This window comes from Ochotona princeps, chromosome 12 (assembly GCF_030435755.1).
Source record: "Ochotona princeps isolate mOchPri1 chromosome 12, mOchPri1.hap1, whole genome shotgun sequence".
In the NCBI taxonomy this organism is placed as follows: domain Eukaryota; kingdom Metazoa; phylum Chordata; class Mammalia; order Lagomorpha; family Ochotonidae; genus Ochotona; species Ochotona princeps.
The window spans coordinates 26,093,795-26,113,525 of record NC_080843.1 but is presented as its reverse complement, the minus strand read 5'-3'; the positions used below and the strand labels follow the sequence as shown (position 1 = coordinate 26,113,525).

Sequence of the window (19,731 nt, the reverse complement as noted above, 5' to 3'; positions counted from 1 at the left end):
AAATGGAGGCAATGATTATACTCAATACTTACACGCACACAATGAAACTAAAACTCTCATAAACTCAGCACACTGTAAATTAGCAAAAATTTAAGAAGAGCAACTTGAAAGGAGATGTAGAGAATAAAATCAACCTTAATTCTTCTGTACTTCTCTCATTGGTAACTGGTTCACAGATTCCAATAAGTAATTTCCACCTATAAGCATCAACCAAATACTTTTACATTTGCTACTCTCCAAGTATATAGACTAAGCCACTTCCATAACCAGATGCAACAGCTATGAATATTTGTGCGCCTTAAGGTTTGTACTAGGTATGAACCGTACCTCACTGTAATTTAGCCACCAATCTGTAATATTTCACTGCGAAGTACACAACATAGCCCTGGTGGGCCAATGAGTACTGCAGATGGAGGCCCTCTTAAGACTCCTTGCAGCATCAGGTTCTATGTGTTCAGAATTAATATATATATATATATATATATATATATATATATATATGGCCATACCACCCTGAACACACCCGATCTCGTCAGAATTTAGAAAAAAAAAAATAAAGACGAATTTGAAGTCAAATATTCATGACTCTGCTACCTCTACAATTTCTACCATTGCCTCACAAGATAGTATAATGCCCAAAGTTTTTGGTGAAGTCATTATAAAAATGCTCCCATATACACTCCCATACATTCTCTTGATGTGCTACACTAAGGCTCAGTGGACAAATTAAAGCTGAGTACCAAGAGAGCCAGTTCCCTTTGAGGAGCTTGTATTCTCCTCTGCTCTCTGATAACACATCAGATGCAACTTTCCCTTCTGTTCAGGGAGTCACAAACATCAAACTTGACACTGAATCAAAAGGACATGAACACATGTGGGTTTCGTATGCACTCCCTTACCCTGTCCTTGACTCTGATCTTCCACCTTTCTTACTTATTGCTGTCATTAGAAACCACTCCTAAGGCCTCCTCAGAAAGACTCCCAGTAAAAATAAACACACTAAATAGATTTAAAAGCGCAATAGAGCAATACAAGTGTTTTGGAACCTGTCAGAACAGATGGCTGTCAACATTATGAACATGCTAAAGTCCATGGATCTGCATATTTACTTAAACTAGCCACTTTTATGCTGTATGAGATTCAGCTCCATTTTTTTTTAACTTTCTTTTTTTATTGGAAAGTCAGATATACAGAGAGGAAGAGAGAGGGCAAGATCTTCCATCCGATGATTCACTCCCCAAGCAGCCGCAATGACCAGTGCTGAGCCAATTCGAACCCAGGGGCTTCCTCCGGGAGTCCCATGTGGGTGCAGGGTCCCAAGTCTCTGGGCTGTCCTCAACTACTTTCCCACCCAGGCCACAAGTAGGGAGCAGGTTGGGAAATGGTTCTGCCGGGATTAGAACCGGTGCCCAAATGGGATCCCAGCACATGAAAGGCAAAGACTTTAGCTGCTAGGCTACCATGCTGAGCCCACTCTATATTTTAAAAGTACAACAGAACCACCACATCATATGCTAAGCAGCCAAACATCCGAGTCTTCTCCTTTAAACTCTGAGGTGGATTGGGGAGAAGGGTTAGGAAGGGGGAACTAAGCTCTCCTTTGCCACACTCACATGGCTTCCCTCTTGCTACCATTTTGCTATCTTCTAATATAATCTTCACTGTTCAACTTATGCTAAGGAACCTTAAGGGAGGGTGCTGTGGTTAAGTGGGTTAAGTCGCCCATTGTCGCATCCACATCTCCTATGAGAGTGATTGGTTTGAGTTCTAGCTACTTCTCTGCTTCCAATCCAGCTCCCTGCTAATGCACCAGGGAAAGCAGAAGAAGACAGTCCAAGAACTTGGGTCCCTGACATATATGTTGAAGACCTGGATGGAGTACCTGGCTCCTGATTTCAGCCTGGCCTACACCCAGCTGTAGCAGCTGCTTCGGGAGTAAAAGAACACATGGAAAACTCTCTCTACCTATGAACAAATAAGTCTTTTCTAAAAATTAATCATCACAATGGTCTTTTTTAAAAAAATGGACTCATGAAACCTTGCTCCTTTCTGTCTACCTCTGTGTATTGCTCTCTGTGAAATAAAAAAAAAGTAAAAATGCGTTAAGTACGAGTTTTTCACCAATGTTTATTTTTCTCCCCAAACACTGCAAATACTTAAGTTCCACTCAGATACATTTAAGCCGAATTACTCAATTTCTTTAAAACAATACTATTTATAATTACAGTTTAAAGTACAATTCTACCAGGGAGAGAAAACATTTTCTACTTTTAAACGATTCCTCTTTAATAAATTAAATAAATATTTATTTGCAAATCCAAGTACCTTAATACATAAGGCAAAAAAGAAATAAAAATATTATGTGCAATGTAACTTTTCTAACTTCTGATAATCTTTATAACTTTTTTAAAAACCTACCATCCTAAAGTGCAGCTTAAAAATGACTCACACCATTTAATAAGGCTCTTTCCAGACATTAATAAAAAGATCTGACATTTATGTTACCGTACATATCCCATTTTAAATCCTTTTAAAACATCTCCTACAATATGTAGCAATGTTGCTCACATGGAATTAAAATTGCTTCCAACTTTTAAGTAAAAGCTGCTACTGCATTCAGAATTCAATACAAATTTTACCTTGCTATATTTATTCTGTTTCCACAGAAACATGTAAGTGCTGCTAGACTTTATCAAGTAAGAAGCAGCATCAAACTAGCAGAATGCTTTCCAACAGAACTGACAGGGTGGATTTCAGCATGCCAGTACACGGAGGACTGCAGATATTAACAAGCAAGAACTAACAAGAACCTGCAAGTCCCAGGCCTTTTCCCCACCATTTCTAAAGACCTGATCTGAAAGGTTTTATGCTTGTCCTCTCGAAATGTGAATTGTAAAAAAACTTTACATAACTTACATTGGACACATAATCAAGTATCTTTTACACGTGTAATCTTTAATCCCAAATTATTATTAGAAAATTTGTTATGCCTAAGAAAAATACAACCATGAATATATATTTATATTTTCCCCTGGTTAATAATATGGTTAACAATTTCTTTCCTCAGCTGGCAGAGATAGAAATCGTTTCTATGGAACTGATCAAAAAGATCAAAATATTGCTGTCAGGTTTTAACTCACTCCCATCCAACATTTTCAAGCACATGGCTCAGTGGGAACTGAAAATGTGTTCTTTTTAGAATTTTTAAAATGCATAAGAGGAAAAGAGAGACAGAAAGAGAGAACCGAGGGAGAGAAAGAGACAGAGTTCCCATCTGCCTGCTAATTCACTTTCCAAACGCCCATAGTAGCATGGACTGGAGCCAGGAGGCAGGAACTCAACCTAAGTCCGCCCCTCAGGGTGGCAGGGACCCAACCACCTGAGTCATCCATGTTGCCTCCCAGGGTCAGCACTGGCAGGAAGCTAGAGTCAGAAGTCACAGGCAAGTGTCAAACCCAAGCACTCTGTGGGGGACGCAGTTGTCTTAACCGCTAGGTCAAATGCCTGCCCCTTAATCAGTCCTCTTTTATAATGAATTATTTAATCCCTGTTCTCCACTGCCTCTGTAAGACACCCACACACCAAGTGTCTATGGTAGACTGGCCACTGACAGCTAGAAGCCCTCTCCGCACACCGCAGCATCTCTGTGCCCTGAATGGAATCCAGTGTTTCAAAGTCTATTATGTTCATTCCCCCTTCTGTCTGTACTCAGTGTACAGATACTATAATTAGTCTTCTAATTAAACATAATTAACTAAGAAAATATGAGTTCGAAATGAAAGCTATGTACACATTTAGGGTAAGGTAAGTCATAATATAAACAAACATTTGCAAAAAATATGAAAAACAATAAACATTTAGAATGACTGCTTTCAGACCAATTCACACATTTTCTTACATTCCAACTCCATTACTAAATCAACCTCAAAAGATTAGTAAATGCTTGGCTCAAACTATTTAATAAAAATATTGTTTCTAATGCCTTGCTTTAACCAACATATTAACCAACCATGCACTTACCAACTCTTCACACAAAAGGATTTGTCTTTTAACATAAACATATCTACATACTAATGTATCTATTATCTAAAGGATATGCATATGTATATATAAAAATTGGCAACTCATATCTTTTCTTTCTTCTCTTTTCATAGAGTATCTAACTGAACCTCCTGCATTATACCAAAAGCAGGGCAGGTCAGAGTTGGGGGAGTCTCATAAACCTGGCTTACTACAAAGAGCCAGCCTGATGTACAAGCTTGCACAGCTAGAAATCCCAAATATCTGGAATAAACAGTAATTTGCCAAAGAAGACATAAAAACCTGAGAATAACAAAGGTAAACTGGATTTCACTAAAATTAGGAACTTCCGATTCTTAAAATTCTAAAAAGAGGGAAAGGAGGAACAATAGACTAGAATATATAAAGGACTCTTACAAATTAGTAAGAAAGCTAGCTATTTATTTAATGGACAAAAGACCTGAATAGGTATCTCACAAAACCGGCCAAAACACAGTATGGAAAAGGGTTTACTTAGCACATCACCAATTATCAGGGAACAACACAAAATGACTACAGTGAAGTAGGTAACCAACTGTGATACAAGTCACACAGGGATTAAAAAGTACAACCTTTCATTCTATGCAACATGAATATATCTCCCAACCATAATGTAGGACAAAAGAAGCTAGACACAATGAAGTGCTTAATATATAAAGCTATCTATGTTAAGTTTAGGTACAGATAAAATTCATCTTCAGTGCCAGAAATGATGAGGACTTCTGGGGAGCGAGAACAGGAACCACTGGAAAAGGGCACAATAAAATAATCTGAGTGTCAGAAATGCTCCATTTCTAAGCGCAGGTGGTGATCGCCCATGATATGCAACATACCTTGATGAAGGCCATGTGAGATGTAATTTATGAATTAATGAAGAGACACAATAGAGAATAGCCAGGATTTGTTAACCTCTGCCCCTTTACTATTCTGGTACATATAGCCGCTCTCTGTGGGAGGCTGCCCTGGGCACTGAGGAACAATTGTCCTCACCCCCACAGGCTCTACTCATTAACTGTCCCATAGCCCCATTGTGACATCCAAAAGAGTCTCCAGGTTAGGTCCCCTGGGGGATAAAATCACCCTGGCTGGAAACTCCAGGATTAAAGAACTGATCTGCAAAGGAGAATAGGCAGAAGTTATTATCTCTCTCAGTGGGAACCAAAGTACAATCAAGCCAGTTTTTAAGAAACTCAGCACTACAATCCTTGACCTTTAGGAAGAACTTCAAAGTCTTTCCTGGACACAGGCAGTATTGACTCCATGTTTCCCGATCACAGGAAGCACCCAGGATGATTATCAACATTAATTCCTACATGCTTGTCCTAAAGATTTTGCTTCAGTATGTCTGCGTGAGACCTCAAAATCTTATTTGTCCAAAAAGCATCCCTGATGATGTTTATAAATGAGCAATTCCAAAAATGGTACTCCAGGACTGCATTATTTAATATATATGCCTTTAGGCAGAATACAATTGTATAGAAAATCTTTCAACTATATTGCATGACAAAAGTCTTGAGAAGTTTCAAAAGCAATTTTAAAAAGGCTTTTTTAGCCCAATGCTTCAAAAAACGAAATAAAAGTCCACCAATGCTACAATATTGGACATAGGTGCGATTTAATACTGCACAAAAGACAAGCAAGTGGCTTTGTGTTCTCCAAGTGGCCTGGGAAACTGACACTAGCCTGGATCACATGTCACTCTTAGGGCTTTAGAGAAGGGCCGAGGTAAATTTAAATGGGGATCTTGTTTGCAGTATCTTGTCAGCCATGGTTTTTGCCTTAAAAAATAAATCTCCCTAATTACCTAGGCCACTGCTCTATTTCTGCCAGTATCAGCCCCTACTGAAATTTCAACAAGTTAACCTAATTCTCAGTTCACACATTTGGTGCACCTGCTTGTACCTGCAGGCCCTGGGTTGGTCACACTCTGATCTGGCTCCAGTGCCAGCAGGAAGCTGATTATTTGTTTTGCCAGCCTAGGGCAAGCAATGCCTTGCCTTCAAGGTCATCTTCTTTTCCCTAGTTTTTTGTGTTCCCTTCTCAAGGGCTCTTCAGACCGCCTTGCCTTGCCTTTCCCCCACAATGACCTAATACCCACTCACTCCCAGTTTCCTGGTGGCTACTATGACTTCTTACCCATTACTTTTTCTTGTTCTGTGTGTTTTTGATGGACTTTCTGGCCTTGCTCTGTATGGTTTCCTAATAAAGGCTCTTGTGATTTTTATGCCTAGCCTCAACAATTTAATAACAACCATAACAACAATAAATTGTTATCATGTGAACACTGCTTTTGTTACTGGCACTGAGAAAAATGCTTAGATGAATCATCTCATTTCTTTTTCATAACTCCCAAACAGGTACTAATATCTTTACAGATCGGGAAAGTAATTTGCCAATTCTTCCAATTATCTTGTTTACCCTGGCACTGCTATGGTCTTGTTTTACCTCTTCCAAAATGCACAGTGCTTTTCTATACCACTTCCCCATATCTCTTGTCTTTTGCAGAAATAGGACCTCTTTCACCCAATTCTTCCATGATCTCTACTCTTTCACCCAGTTCTGTTCCTCGAAACACTGGCAGGATCACTCACTTTCTTGCATTATTTAACACTTTCCCTGTGTGTCACTTCTCATCCAAATACAACTAAACCTCTTAATGCCAAGGTCAAATGTTACACTGCCTACTCTTGGGCACACAGCACAAGGCCTACTCAGCAACACATCATTCAAAAACAACACTATGAGGAGGGTGGTGTTTATGGAGAGGACTACCACTGCCCATCTTAGAGTACCTGGGTTTAATTCTCAGCTACAGCCTTTGACTTAGCTTCCTGGGAGGCAGTGGGTAATGGCTCAAGTAGCTACGTTCCTCCCACCTACATGAAAAATGCAGTCTGAGTCCCTGGCTCCTGACTTCAGTGCCATATCCAGCTGACATTGGCAGGCATTTGAGAAATGAACCTGCAGGTGGGAATCGCTCACTTTTTTTAAAACTAATGAATATATCCCACTTAAATTATTTCAACAAAGAACATAAGGAATAGTATCAGTCACCGAGCTGGATGCTAATGACACTATGTCTTCTTTCAATGAGTTTATAAAGCAGTGGTGGAAATAGTAAACTGACAATAAAATACTAGGTAACTATAATAAATCTATGAAAATGGAGCACAAAGACAAGAACTATCTTCACCTGGGAGACAAAAGTTGTATCACAGAAAAGTTCATGCAGAAAGTGACCTTCTAAAAGATTTTCAATTTGAGAGTCAGGGTTCCAGAGAGAAAGAGACAGAGAGAGGTCTTCAATTTGCTTGTTCACTCCCCAAATGGCCACAATGGCCAGTGCTGGGCTAGACTTAAGTCAGGGTCCAGAACTTTTTCTGTTCTATTGCATGGGTAGTAGGGGCCCAAGCACTGGGCCATCCTCCAACACTTTCTCAGGCAAATTAGCAGGATTGGAAGTAGAGCAGCCAGGATTCAAACTAGCACCCATGTGGAATTCTAGCATTACAAGTGTTGGCTTAACTTACCGCACCACAACGCTGGACCCAAAAGGGTCTTTTGAGTGGAGTTTGGATAAGACCAGAAATCCAGATGATGGATGTCAGGAACAGAACAGTATGACTCCCCAAACACATGTTGCCAATTAAGCCCCAAAGCTTTCTGTTAATGGCTAATGAATTAAGAGCTAAGTACTTTGTCTAGCAGGTCGAGGTCTTGAGGTTATCAGGTCATATCCTGTGAAGTCAGTTCTCCAGCAAGGTTTGGTTATCTAAGCTAAGTTGTGCTCATCTGTTCTCTCTCTCCTGGCTTATCATGTGACCTCCCCTCTATTTACAGTCCACCCTCAGACCCTGGGACCCCAGACTAACAGGTCATGTAACCACAGGCTATGGGCCTCCAGAGGTATAAGCCAAAAGCAGTGCTTCCTCCTATGACATTTCTCAGGTATTTTAGTTGCAATAATGAAAATCTACTAGAAAGGACATTCTCAACAAAATGCCCGGCCTCTGCAGAGATATGAGAAGTCAAGTGGGAAGAAGCATAAAGAAACGTTGAGTGGTGACAGCAAAGGTGGTGTTGGGGTGTAAGAGGAGGAAACAAGGCCTCATCATTCTCTGAGCAATTAGAATGGGCATAATTTAGAGGCCCAGCACTGAAATAAACAGCTGTGCCAAATCTACTCCATCAATGACTAACAGACTGGACACGGGTCCTAGATTAAACTGCACCCATGTTTAATGTGTTTCCATGAATAGCCAACGTGATTTGCATCGTCTTCAACATAATCATGATCATCTCAGCCACTGGCTCACAAAAAAGTGAATCTAATTATTCTATTGTGTAGCTGCAGCTATTCAGTATTTAACAAAACAACCAGGAGCTCAAACTCACTTAGCCACTTAAAGCAAAACGAAAAACCTTGGAACTCACATAACATGAAGGAAAGGCAAATAATATCTTGGATAAAAAAGGCTTCAAGGCCGTGTGTATTTCTTTGTTACTCATCACATCCCAGTAAAGACCCCAATTGAAGGATTCTCTGTGGATTGAAAGCATCTAATGCTTTGTGTCTCACATTTCCATATATAATGGAGCTATTAATTGAACACTACAGCTTCACAAACTCACTAGATACTATAAACATTCTAAAGTTCTATCAAAATGTTCTTCCAAAGTAGCATGACTGCATTTTTAAACAACTTGAAAATCACTAGGAAGCCACTTAAAGAAAAGTTTAACTTGATTAAACCCATAAATGCCACATTCTTTGTAAAAATTTAAGAAAAGAAAAAACACTAGGGCTCAAATCTCATAATCATTGAGCTCCTCATTTCCTATATTGGACTTTAAAAAAAGCTCACATAAGAAAGACATTTCATTAAAGCACAACTGCATGTAAAAAATCTGTTATTTATTTTTCCCTAAACCCCCAAACCAGGCCCAGAAAGTTCCACATTTCTTGAGGCCAACTGTAGATCCCCTATCAGGGAATATGAACTGCCCTAGCTAATGTGCATTCTCTCAAATGTTTCCACTCAAAATTAGCATGAGCTTCTGCTACTACCAGTGTTTGAATCTGTAGAAATCATTTAAACCTCTTATTCCCCATCACTAACTCACTAATCTTACACTTAATTAGCCCCAATCAATATTTGCTAATGGACACAGGGGAGCTGATGACAAATGGTGGTAACAAAGATGATGAAAACACTGTCAGTTCCAACTGCCTCGTGGTTCTAATAGTTAACCAAAAATCACCCTCCATATTCTACGCTGACACTACTGTTACTGTTATTCTCAGGTCAGCTGAATTAAAAAAAAAAACCAAACAGAAGGAAAGAGAGAGAATTCCCAACTCTTGGCTCATTCTTTAAATGTCTACCATGACAGAAGCCGGCTCATCGCTGAATATAGGAGCTAGAAACTCAATCCAGGCCTTGCACATATGCCATAGAAACCCAACCACTGGAGCCTTGAATGCAGTTTCCCATGGGTCACACCAGCAGGAAGCCAGAATCGGAAGTCATAGCTAGGCACCAAACCCATCTACTCCAACAAAGGATGCAGGTATCCCAACCAAATACTCACTCCAAATCAACAAATTTTTAAATATAAAGGTCAGTTCACTTTTTTAGAGCTAATGAGCCAGATGAACAGATGCAAATGTGTCCAATGCTCTAAAGCATTATATGACATCTATGATAATTACCCAAATTATCTATTACTTCAAAAATAGACCAGCAAATAGTGGACTGTTGTATTTACATTGTGCTTTCATTCTGGAAAAGTCAAACTGCAAGCCTACCTCTTTAAGTCACTTTGCTATCTCCTTATGGACTACATCTTCTCCTCCCACCACTCATAAACCTCTCAGACTAGAAATAAACAGCAAAAAGTAAATGAGGCAAGGCAAAGTGGAGTTAAATGCCCACATCCCCTCCCAAGTGCCTAGAGCATCATGTTCCAAAACTGAGAGCGCCACTATCAGCTGCCTGCCAATGCAGCCCCAAATGACTGGCCACACATAAACCCTTAATTATATTAATTAGAGTAATTTCTTCCTGCAGATCATCTTATTCTTTGCGGGCCTTGTCTGAGCCATGGAGCCAGTATCCTCTTGCCTCGTCGCCATCAGACACCACAGGAACTCCTGCCTGCATAATGCACTGCTCCTGAGCTTCCAACGGCCAGGATCCTTTCTGAAGACAACTGACGTGGTTGCCCATACCATCCAGCATCAGCAAAGCACAGGGAATAATGATACACACAGACCAAAGAATACAAAGTAGAGGTTCATCTGTTCCCTGACTCCTCAGGGAACTTCCCACCCCCTGATACATAAAGTGACATTTTCAAGCCTATCATATATGCCCTTCTATATCATATATGTCCTAATTAACCTTCCTCAATCAAACACCAAACTGTTAATACACTCCTAATCTTGCCAATATACCTAGTCGCATTATTTAGACAGTTTCACTAGAGATGGGCAATCATTGGTGCTGGTGGCGTGGCACAGCTGGTTAAGCTAACACCTGCAATGGCTGCACCTCATGGGGTCCCCATTTGAGTCCCAGCTGCTCCACTCTGATCTAGCTCCCTGTTAATGCACTAGAGCAAGCAGCAGAAGATGGCCCAAGGTTTTAGAAACCCACACTCTCATGAGAGATCAGGATGTAATTCCAGGCTCCTGGCTTTGGCCTGGCCTACCCCTGATCATGTCTGCCATTTAGGTAGCAAAAGAGCAAATAGAAGCACACTCACCCTTACACTCTAACTTGCTCACTCTTGTCTCTCTCCCTCCCTCCACCTCCATAACTGCTTTCCAATTAAAATAAATAAATTTTAAAAAATATAAAGCAGTGCCAACAATTTGAGCAGAGTTGCCATCAAGAAAGCAGTGGGGTCATGATGTCAGTGAGACTGTGTAGTGCCTAATCCCATTGTTTTTGCTATTTCCTGAGGATAACTGGAAGTGATTCTCAGAGTTGTAATCAAATCATTTTGGTGTCCCCCAAAATGTCATAGCACCTCAATTCCAGACCAGATAAAATGTTAAGCTGACTCCACGCAAAAAAAACTATTTTTAAATTTCCAGAACCTAGGGCTCACATGGAGATTCTAATTCAATTCATCTGCACAGGGTACATGAGATTCTCATGTATGATCCAGTTAGAAAATACTAGTAAAGGGTCTGGCGCGATGGCGTAGCGGCTAAGGTCCTTGCCTTGCACGCCCAGGATCCCATATGGACGCCAGTTCTAACCCCAGCAGCCCTGCTTCCCATCCAGCTCCCTGCTTGTGGCCTGGGAAAGCAGTCCAGGATGGCCCAAAGCCCTGGGACCCTGCACCCGTGTGGGAGACCCGGAAGAGGCTCCTGGCTTTGGATCGGCTCAGCTCCAGCCGTTGCAGCCGCTTGGGGAGTGAAACATCAGATGGAAGATCTTCCTCTGTGTCTCTTCTCTGTATTTCCGCCTTTCCAATAAAAATAAAAATAAATCTTTTTAAAAAAAGAAAAGAAAATACTAGTAAAACAATCTTCCCATCCCCTTCAAGATTCCAATTTCATCACCTTCAGTGTTGGGAGAAAACGGCTCTCAGCTCTCTAACAATCACAGTTAATGATCAAATGCTGTCATTATCTGTTGGGTATCTTGGGTCAGAGGAAAAAAAGCTTTGCAAATATTTGCTAGCACCCAGCCCTTCCATTTTAGAATTGAGAACTCTCGCTTTTGCCCCTAAAATCTATTTCTCATCCATTTCCCTAACAATCTTTCTCAAACCTGTAACTGGAACCAAATCTACCCATTGGCTAGGAGTACCAACTTGCCAAGAGTCACAAATGCAGGCATACAGTCCCAAGAAGTCAAACTCCAGATCCCAGGCACTCAGCACTTACAACACAGTTTTCTTCCTTAGTTTTGTCTCATTCCACAACAAAATTGCATAACACACGATGCAGGCATGTGTTTTGTGTTTTTCACCACTCTATATAGAGTCCAACCTAGTACATGGCACTTTAAAGGCCTTTGCTGTGTTACAGAAGTGAAGAAATGGACAGATGGGTTGAGGGGGTCAGTGAATGAGTAACTGACCACAGCAAAGAAAACAGAACTAGAAGACCATGATCCAGATCAGCAGACAGATTGTTCATGCTACATGACTAACTATGGAAGAGCAGGACCCAGAATGTCAACCTCTCAGGTCCGGTTTGGCTTCTCTGATGTGTAGGTCCATTATCTCAGTTCCACACAGTCACACCCGCACAGTCAATAAGAAGCATTGTCCTCTCCATTGCAAATAGCCAATGAAAACTCAGGCAGCAAAGAGTCATTTGTTTTAGGATAGAACAGAGTGAATACACTCCAACACAAAACAGTGTGAGTTAAGGAAAGGATTTCCCCCACTTGTTTATAATCTTTCTTTAAAAATAAAATAAAATAAAATAAAAAGAGCATTCTGGGCCCAGCACAATAGCCTAGTGCCTACGGTCCTTGCCTTGCATGCCCAGGATACCATATGGGTGACAGTTCATGTCCCAGTTGCTCTACTTCCCTTCCAGCTCCCTGCTTGTGGCCTAGGAGAGCAGTCTGGGATGGCCCAAAACCATGGGACCTTGCAACCATGTGGGGAAGCCTGAAGAGGCTCCTGGCTCCTGGCTCCTGGCTCCTGATCAGCTCAGCCCTGACCTTTACAGCTACTTGAGGAGTGAACCAGCAGATGGAGGATCTTTCTCTCCTTCTCTCCTTCATTCTGTAAGTTTGACTTACCAATAAAAATAAATAAAATGAGCATTCATTTTAAAAAATGAGCATTCTGGGGCTAATGCAGTGGCACATCAGGCTAATCATCCACTCGTAGCACCAGCATCCCAAATGGGAGTTGGTTCTAGTTCCGTCTGCTCCACTTGCAATCCAGCTCCCTGCTTATGACCTAAGAAAGTACAGAGGATGGCTCAATCCCTTGGATTTCTGCACTCACAGGAGACCCAGAAGAAAGCCCTGGCTCCCAGCTTCAGAATGGCCCAGCTCTGGCTCTTGTGGCCATTCAGGGAGTGAACCAGAGAACAGAAGACTTAGCTCTCTTGATCTGTGAGTCTTTTAAGTAAAATAAGCACATGTCTTTTTAAAAATGAGAATTTTGTTCATGAAAACTGAAAACACATGTGAGACAAAACCCTATGCAAGCTCAGGTATGGAGAAAAATTTAAAACCCTATTTTTAAAAACAGTTATTTTTAATAAACACCAATTTAAATTTAAATTAGGGATCTCTAGCTGTAGAAAAAAACATCTATTTGTAATCCTCTTTTGTGATCATAGCACGGTTTTAAAAAATAAAGCCATCTGAAAAAAAGGAGCAAAAACAAAAAATTATAAGGTGTAGCTTAAATGCCTAGAATTAATCCAGTTCTCAATAGAAAAATCACAGAAAACAAGATTTAACTGGTACAATCACACACACACACACACTCTTTCTCTCTCTCATCTGATTCCTAAACAAACAGGCAATATATTAGGTCCCAATGATAATCAGTATCAGCTGTCACCCTCAATATGTACCCAGGTCACAGCTCTAGAGGGTGAGCTTTGAGTTTATCCACAGTCCAGCAACAAGAGAAAACAAGTTTAGTAAACAGACAAACATTACAAAACTATCTATTTACATATCTGCTCTCTGCCTTAGTAAGCAGCTGCATCTGCTGTTTCCACAATGCATCATCAGCAATTTCTATGTATTCAGGTCAAGTTTCCTATGGGAAAGTGTGTATTCACAGATCATTTCATCGTGAAGTCACTGACAAGACAGAGAGCACGGACAACACACACCACTTCATCAACGGAGTCCGAGGGAATGCTGTGTAAAACTCATTCCCCTAGGAAAGTCTCCTACTGCACCTTAAAGACACAACTTTGAAGGAAGCTGGAGAGGACCAGCACTCAGAGGCAGACAAACTATACAGGAGGAAAAAATGCCCTACCGGAAGAGGCTGAGGCTGTTGGCAGGTGTATGTATTTATAAACAGACTAAGGCACTACTAAGTTTTTCCTAGAACAAGTCATCTTTCCTTGTGCAGGGTTTTTGTTTGTTTCTAAACAGGAAGCCCAGTCCTGGGAATACTGCAGTGTGTGAACACCACCTCGTGTTTTTCATGCCCCACAGACTACCGAAAACTACAGCCCATCCATCAAAAGCAGTTATTACACACATTATATAAAGAAAAAAAAAAAAAAAAAAAAACAAGAACAGTCATTATCCCATAACAAGGGCAAGCTGTTTGGGCAATAAAGAAATGCATAATATAAATTCTACATCTTATTATTGTTGACCACAGACCTACAAAGTATGAGTTTTCCCTCATTCTCTGGCCTCATCCTGGTGGATCTTCATTGATTCATTTATCTTTCTGATTTAAAAATGATTTGTGACATCTTAGGTCTGTCCTGCCTGTGGATTAGGACAGGGCTTAAAAATAAAAGCCATCATCATTTGACATTAGGCTATGTCTTCCATTTGTCCCACTCGGAGAAATTAAAACTTCTGGCTGAAAGACAAAGTTTTAACATATGCATGGTCTTGAAGTATCAGGCCAAATAACAACTATATAAGCAAATTACTCAGCTAAAAATTGTTTCTTAGAAATCTTCAGTAGTCAAATATTTTTACTCTTCAAACTCACCTTGACTTTTCCAGTCTTACAAAGACTGAGAAGATACCAAAGGAACACAATAATTTAGTGCAGCAGTTCTAAAATTGTATCCCCAGGGTGGTGGTTGGCGCAGTACCAGCAAGCAGCACCAGGAACTGACAGAGGGCCCATCACCTCAAGAAGCCTTCCAGCTGATTTTGGTACGAACCCAAGTCTGAGAACCTGTAATTCATGATAATCAAGCTCAGATTCTCAACAGCTTCCAGGTGATGGGAACAGACTCCCATCACAAGGTGCACCCTCACATTTGGGAGGCTCTCGGTTCACCTGTTATACCTTTCCCCCAATATGCTGCAGTCAAAATTCACAGAACCAATGCAGATTTACCTTTACCTGAGACTAAGGGGAAGTGAGAGAACCAAAAATGATGACAGTAAACAAGAAGAGAGACATTACCTACCTCCCCTAGTACAAACTTCTCAGAAAGCACGCGGGGCGGGGGGGGGGGTAATTAGGACAGGGAGAGAGAAGTGGGGGTCACAGTGAGGGGGAAGAACAAGAGCTGGAGACAGGAGAGGAAGAGGGGTTCACGGGAGGTGGGCTGGGGGAGACAAGATTTCTGACAAGTATTCCTAACAACAAAGACCATTAACTATGAAAAACTGAAAAACGACCTTGTTGAAACAAATTGACAAAACTTCAGTTGAAACCTGATTATCTTAAAGATCAGACAGCAATAAACACTCTAAGAGGAACAACACACTTCAGAATCAGAGAACTAGGAATCAGAAGGAATTTGTATTAAATTTATCTTTCTTCTAAGAACACAATTTGTAAAGTCTGAGTTCATTCTTGCAAGTTTTAAGAATTATATATACACACAGCCAATGAAAATTAGCAATCACACTTGTTTTTTAAATGACTGCTCATTCTACCACCAAAGTATAATCATGTAGTTAAAGTTGCTTGCAATCCCTAACACCATTAACCTGCAATATTGTTTTTATTGTAGTAAAATATGAATAAAACAATTCATTTTAATAGAGAAATGAAAATGGTGTTATGCAGCCTCTTTTTGAAAATGGTTCAGATAAATATTTGTAGGATATAAATGACGTACCCAGCTTTTTCTGACAGAAAATCAAATAATCGTGGTTCTCCAACCAGTTTTAAGTCTGCAATCCAATTTATGTTGGGGAGTGGGAGGACTTTAAAAAGTATAGATGTTAAGGGCTAACTAGATTTGTTCAAATGTGTTGTGACATCCCCTCTGTAAGAGCACACAGGCTTGACTAAATGGGCATGCACCTGTGCTGGCACACACTTGACCCCCATCTCCACTTTTTGTGACAACTGGCTGTGCTTGAGGCCATTCTGGCTGAGTGCTTCTCCTGAGACACTCCTTAAGTTGACTTTTGAACCACCTAAGTGCGAAGTCACAGGGCGCATTACCATGGCAATTCCCCACAACAAACCTAAGCTATCCTAGCAGTCCTCTCAGTTCTGAGGTCACATACAAACCTTCCCTCAAAAAGACATGAGTAGACAGCTAGCATCCCCTGTATAACTACAGATTAGAACCCAAAGGCCTCTGGCCACATGGCTCCACTTGAACACAAACAGCCATTCAGCTCCCACAACTCTGTCCCTGTTTGCCTCAAAGGTCCAGGTTTATAACTTGCTACACTTGTGTAATCACGAGCTTCCCCAAATCAAGTAATTATGTGGTCTTCTGATAGAAAGGCCCAATGCAGGAAAGAGACGGGTACCAGAGACAAGCTTATTTGGGGAACTTTTAAGGCCACCTATTCTAGGTGCCCTTCCAGAATTCACGGAGCGACTGTGCTAAACGCTCAGGGTCTTTCTTAACAATGATCTCCAAGTCCAAAAAAAGTAATTTTCCATTTCAAATGTAAGACTTGGGACAAAACAAACAGCAAGTCTCTTTCCTGCTGACTTGCCGGGTACACAGGACTATCCAGAACCTACTCTGTGGAAAGTACACCGGCTGACAACAAGAAGTCCCAAATGATCCTTTCAACGAGTCCAGCTGCAGTCATTGCTTCCGGCAAGTTTACTTGTAAATTCCTCAAAACTAATGGTCCCAACTTGGGTTACTACAAGAGCCATAAAGGACGAACTCCATGTGCAGAAGGAATCGTGGCCACCAGCACACAGTGTCACTAAATGTCCTCATCCCCACTCCATATATGTGTGTGCTGAGGTTGCAAAAAGGAGACCTCAGAGAAAGAACCTCAACTATGTAATATTTAGCTCAGAAAGGATTCTACAAGATTTAGAACACCTGTCAATGCGTTCAAATGAAGAGTCCTATATAAAGAAAAAAGCACCAGTTTCTCTGAGACACCAGAGGCCCCAGCAACCCTGACCATGTGTTCCAGCCTCACAATTCTCCAGCAGTGGCTAAGCGGCACCCTGAGACAGGATGCCCTCTTGGGTCCTCACCCGCTCCTCTTGCTGGGCATCTGAGCTGGGAATCGCTGTCTTCTGCTGGAGGTAACTCCAGCTGGCCCTTCCAATCAACCACCCTCTGCCAGTGACTCTCTCATTTCACAGCAAACGTGAATCATGGCGTTAGGACAAGGACTCATCTGGACAATGACAATGAACAACAAACATGGGTGGTTTTTTTTTCTTCTTTTATCAGAAAGTCAAATACCCTCAATTGCTCCCAGTAGACTGAAGGGGGAAATGAGCCTACACACAGATTCTGTAAAATGGTGGCATATTCAGCCCGTAACACTTCCATCAATAACAGAGATAAATATAAGGATGCTTAAGTGTCACCAACCACAGAGTCCAAGAGGCTCTCAACAGCCCCTGCTGAGCATTCAAGGCACCTGGAGCATCCATGAAATCAGCAATCAAGTCAGGTAACAGATCTGAAGAACTAATTTCAACCATCAGGAGTCCTGAAATAATCCTGAATTCTGAGAAAATGCAGTATGTTCTTCCTTTCCGCCAAAGTCAGAAATTTTTAACACAACAAAGGTGGTGACAACCCCATATATAATTTTCCAATGTTAACCTATGTGAAAGCCAGAATAAATTTGGAATAAGCTTAGAATGGAATGTATGTAATTATGAAATGAACTTTTGTTTTTTCGACAAACAGAACTTTTAAATAGTTTTTAGTAAGGTATCCTATCATAAATGTACCAGTGTGACAACTAATCGATGTGAAAGTAATGTCTTCACCTTGGGATTTCCAACTAATGAGATGTGAAATTATTAAGTAAAATTCTAAGACAAGGAACATTCATCTTCTGTAACTCAACTACAGGCCTTTTGTGGAAAACTATTAGAAAAACCAAGTCTTCCAATCACAGACATTATAATTATGAAATAATTGTTCTAAAAGGTCTTATTTATAGAACATTTTCATCATCTGACTATTATTAATTTCCCAGCTACCAAAGAACTGCCACATGGTGCAATCTGAAGCTTTATTTATTTATATTTCCGCAACCCTATTTTTCCAAAGAACCCAAAGTACTTGCAAGCATTTTTTTAATGCCTTGTTGAAAGCTTTGGGTGTGCTGAAAACTAGAAGCACTCCTTTACACATTAAACAATCAAATTCCTGTGATTCAAGGCCACAATGACTGTAGTCAAGTTTTGGTCTGATTCCTCCTGCTGTTAGATAACAATTATACATGTTTTGAAGGAAGCAAGTATTTACTGTTTGGTAACAGAACACCTTGATTCAGAATGCCCTGAGGAAAAGCTTTGGGGAGGGGGGGCTGATAAGCAAGCTTTTAAAATACTAATTTTTTTTTTCTACAATGATTTTTAAATCACCCAAGTGTAAGTATGGATTCTATCCCAGGTAAGTGTGTAAAACTACTGCGAAGAAGTCTTCTTGCTACTGGTGCCGAACCATACTTTGTGTGAAATCTGATGGTGTCTCGGAACTTTCCCTAAGCCTCTCTCAGAGACCAGGGACCCGCAGACGCTGCTGCGACAAGGGCATGATCGGCCACACACGTTACTGTGCAAGACTGGACAGCGGGTGAGCCTCCGCACGCCCTTACACACACACAGACACGTGCGCACATCACACACTGGCACCTCCCGTCACAGCCAAGGCACCAAGTGCTATTGGGACACGCGGTTCTCCCTGCGTCCTCGTAGGATGCGCCAGCTGCTCCTCCTCCGTCCTGGGACCGCTCTCCACCTCCCGCCCTCTCCCAGCCTCCGTCGGCCGTCTGCCCGCATCTCTTGCCCAGCCCCGAGTCACTTGTCCGACTCCCAGGTTCCAGAAAGCGGACCAGCAGGGGATGCAGCGCGCCACGTGGAGCAGGCGTGCCAGCAGCCTGACCACAAGCAGTACTCCAAGTAAAGGGATCGAGCCCCTCCCACCCAGCACCTCCCCACCCCCCAGGGTAGGGTCAGCCTCCGAGCCCCGGTCTTGCCTGATTAGGGTCTGTGGCACGGAAAACATGGCAAGCCATCTGCGACTCGGGGTCGTCGGGTTGCGCCTTGATCAGGTAGGCAAAATAGGTGAGGTCGTGGCTGTTGTGGATGAAGCGTGCGATGTGCTGCGCCTTATGCTCGAAGATGAACACCGCAGGGTTAGGCTGCATAGTGGTGGGGCCCGCGCCTCCAGTCGCACCGGCCCCGGGCGCGGGGACGCAGCGCAGAAAGGGCGCACCGAGCACCAGTAGCACTTCGCGCGCCGCAGGCGCCCCGCAGCCGCCCGCCTCAGGCTTCTGGCTGCGCCGGCGGATCTCGGCCATGAGCCAGGGCAGCATGGGCAGCGTGGTCCTGTGGTCCAGACACGACCCTCCCACGTACCACAGCCGGAACTGCTTCTCTCCCTGCTTCCCGGGGCCCGGTTGCGCGGGCGCTCCCGCCTCGGGCTCCAAGGGGTGCGGGAAAGGCTCATCCTGAATGCAGCTGGGCGTCTCCATAACTCGCGCCTCACGAGGACACAGAGGAGGCCGGGCGGGCGCACCGCGCCCCCAACTCCTGCCCCTACGGCGTTGCCGACACTGG

The 19,731-nt window shown here is 42.1% G+C and overlaps 1 protein-coding gene across 4 annotated transcripts in view; it reads right to left on the bottom strand.

The window, feature by feature from the left end:
* TBC1D4 (TBC1 domain family member 4) overlaps window positions 1-19,672 on the bottom strand; it is a 183,958-nt gene extending 164,286 nt beyond the window's left edge. For all 4 annotated transcript variants that reach the window (XM_058670648.1, XM_058670649.1, XM_004577424.3 and 1 more), the window contains exon 1: window positions 19,149-19,672. In XM_058670648.1, coding sequence (XP_058526631.1) covers window positions 19,149-19,646 — 498 coding nt within the window. In that variant the 5' untranslated portion in view covers window positions 19,647-19,672. The remainder of the gene's footprint in view (window positions 1-19,148) is intronic.
* Between the last annotated feature and the right edge of the window lie 59 nt (window positions 19,673-19,731).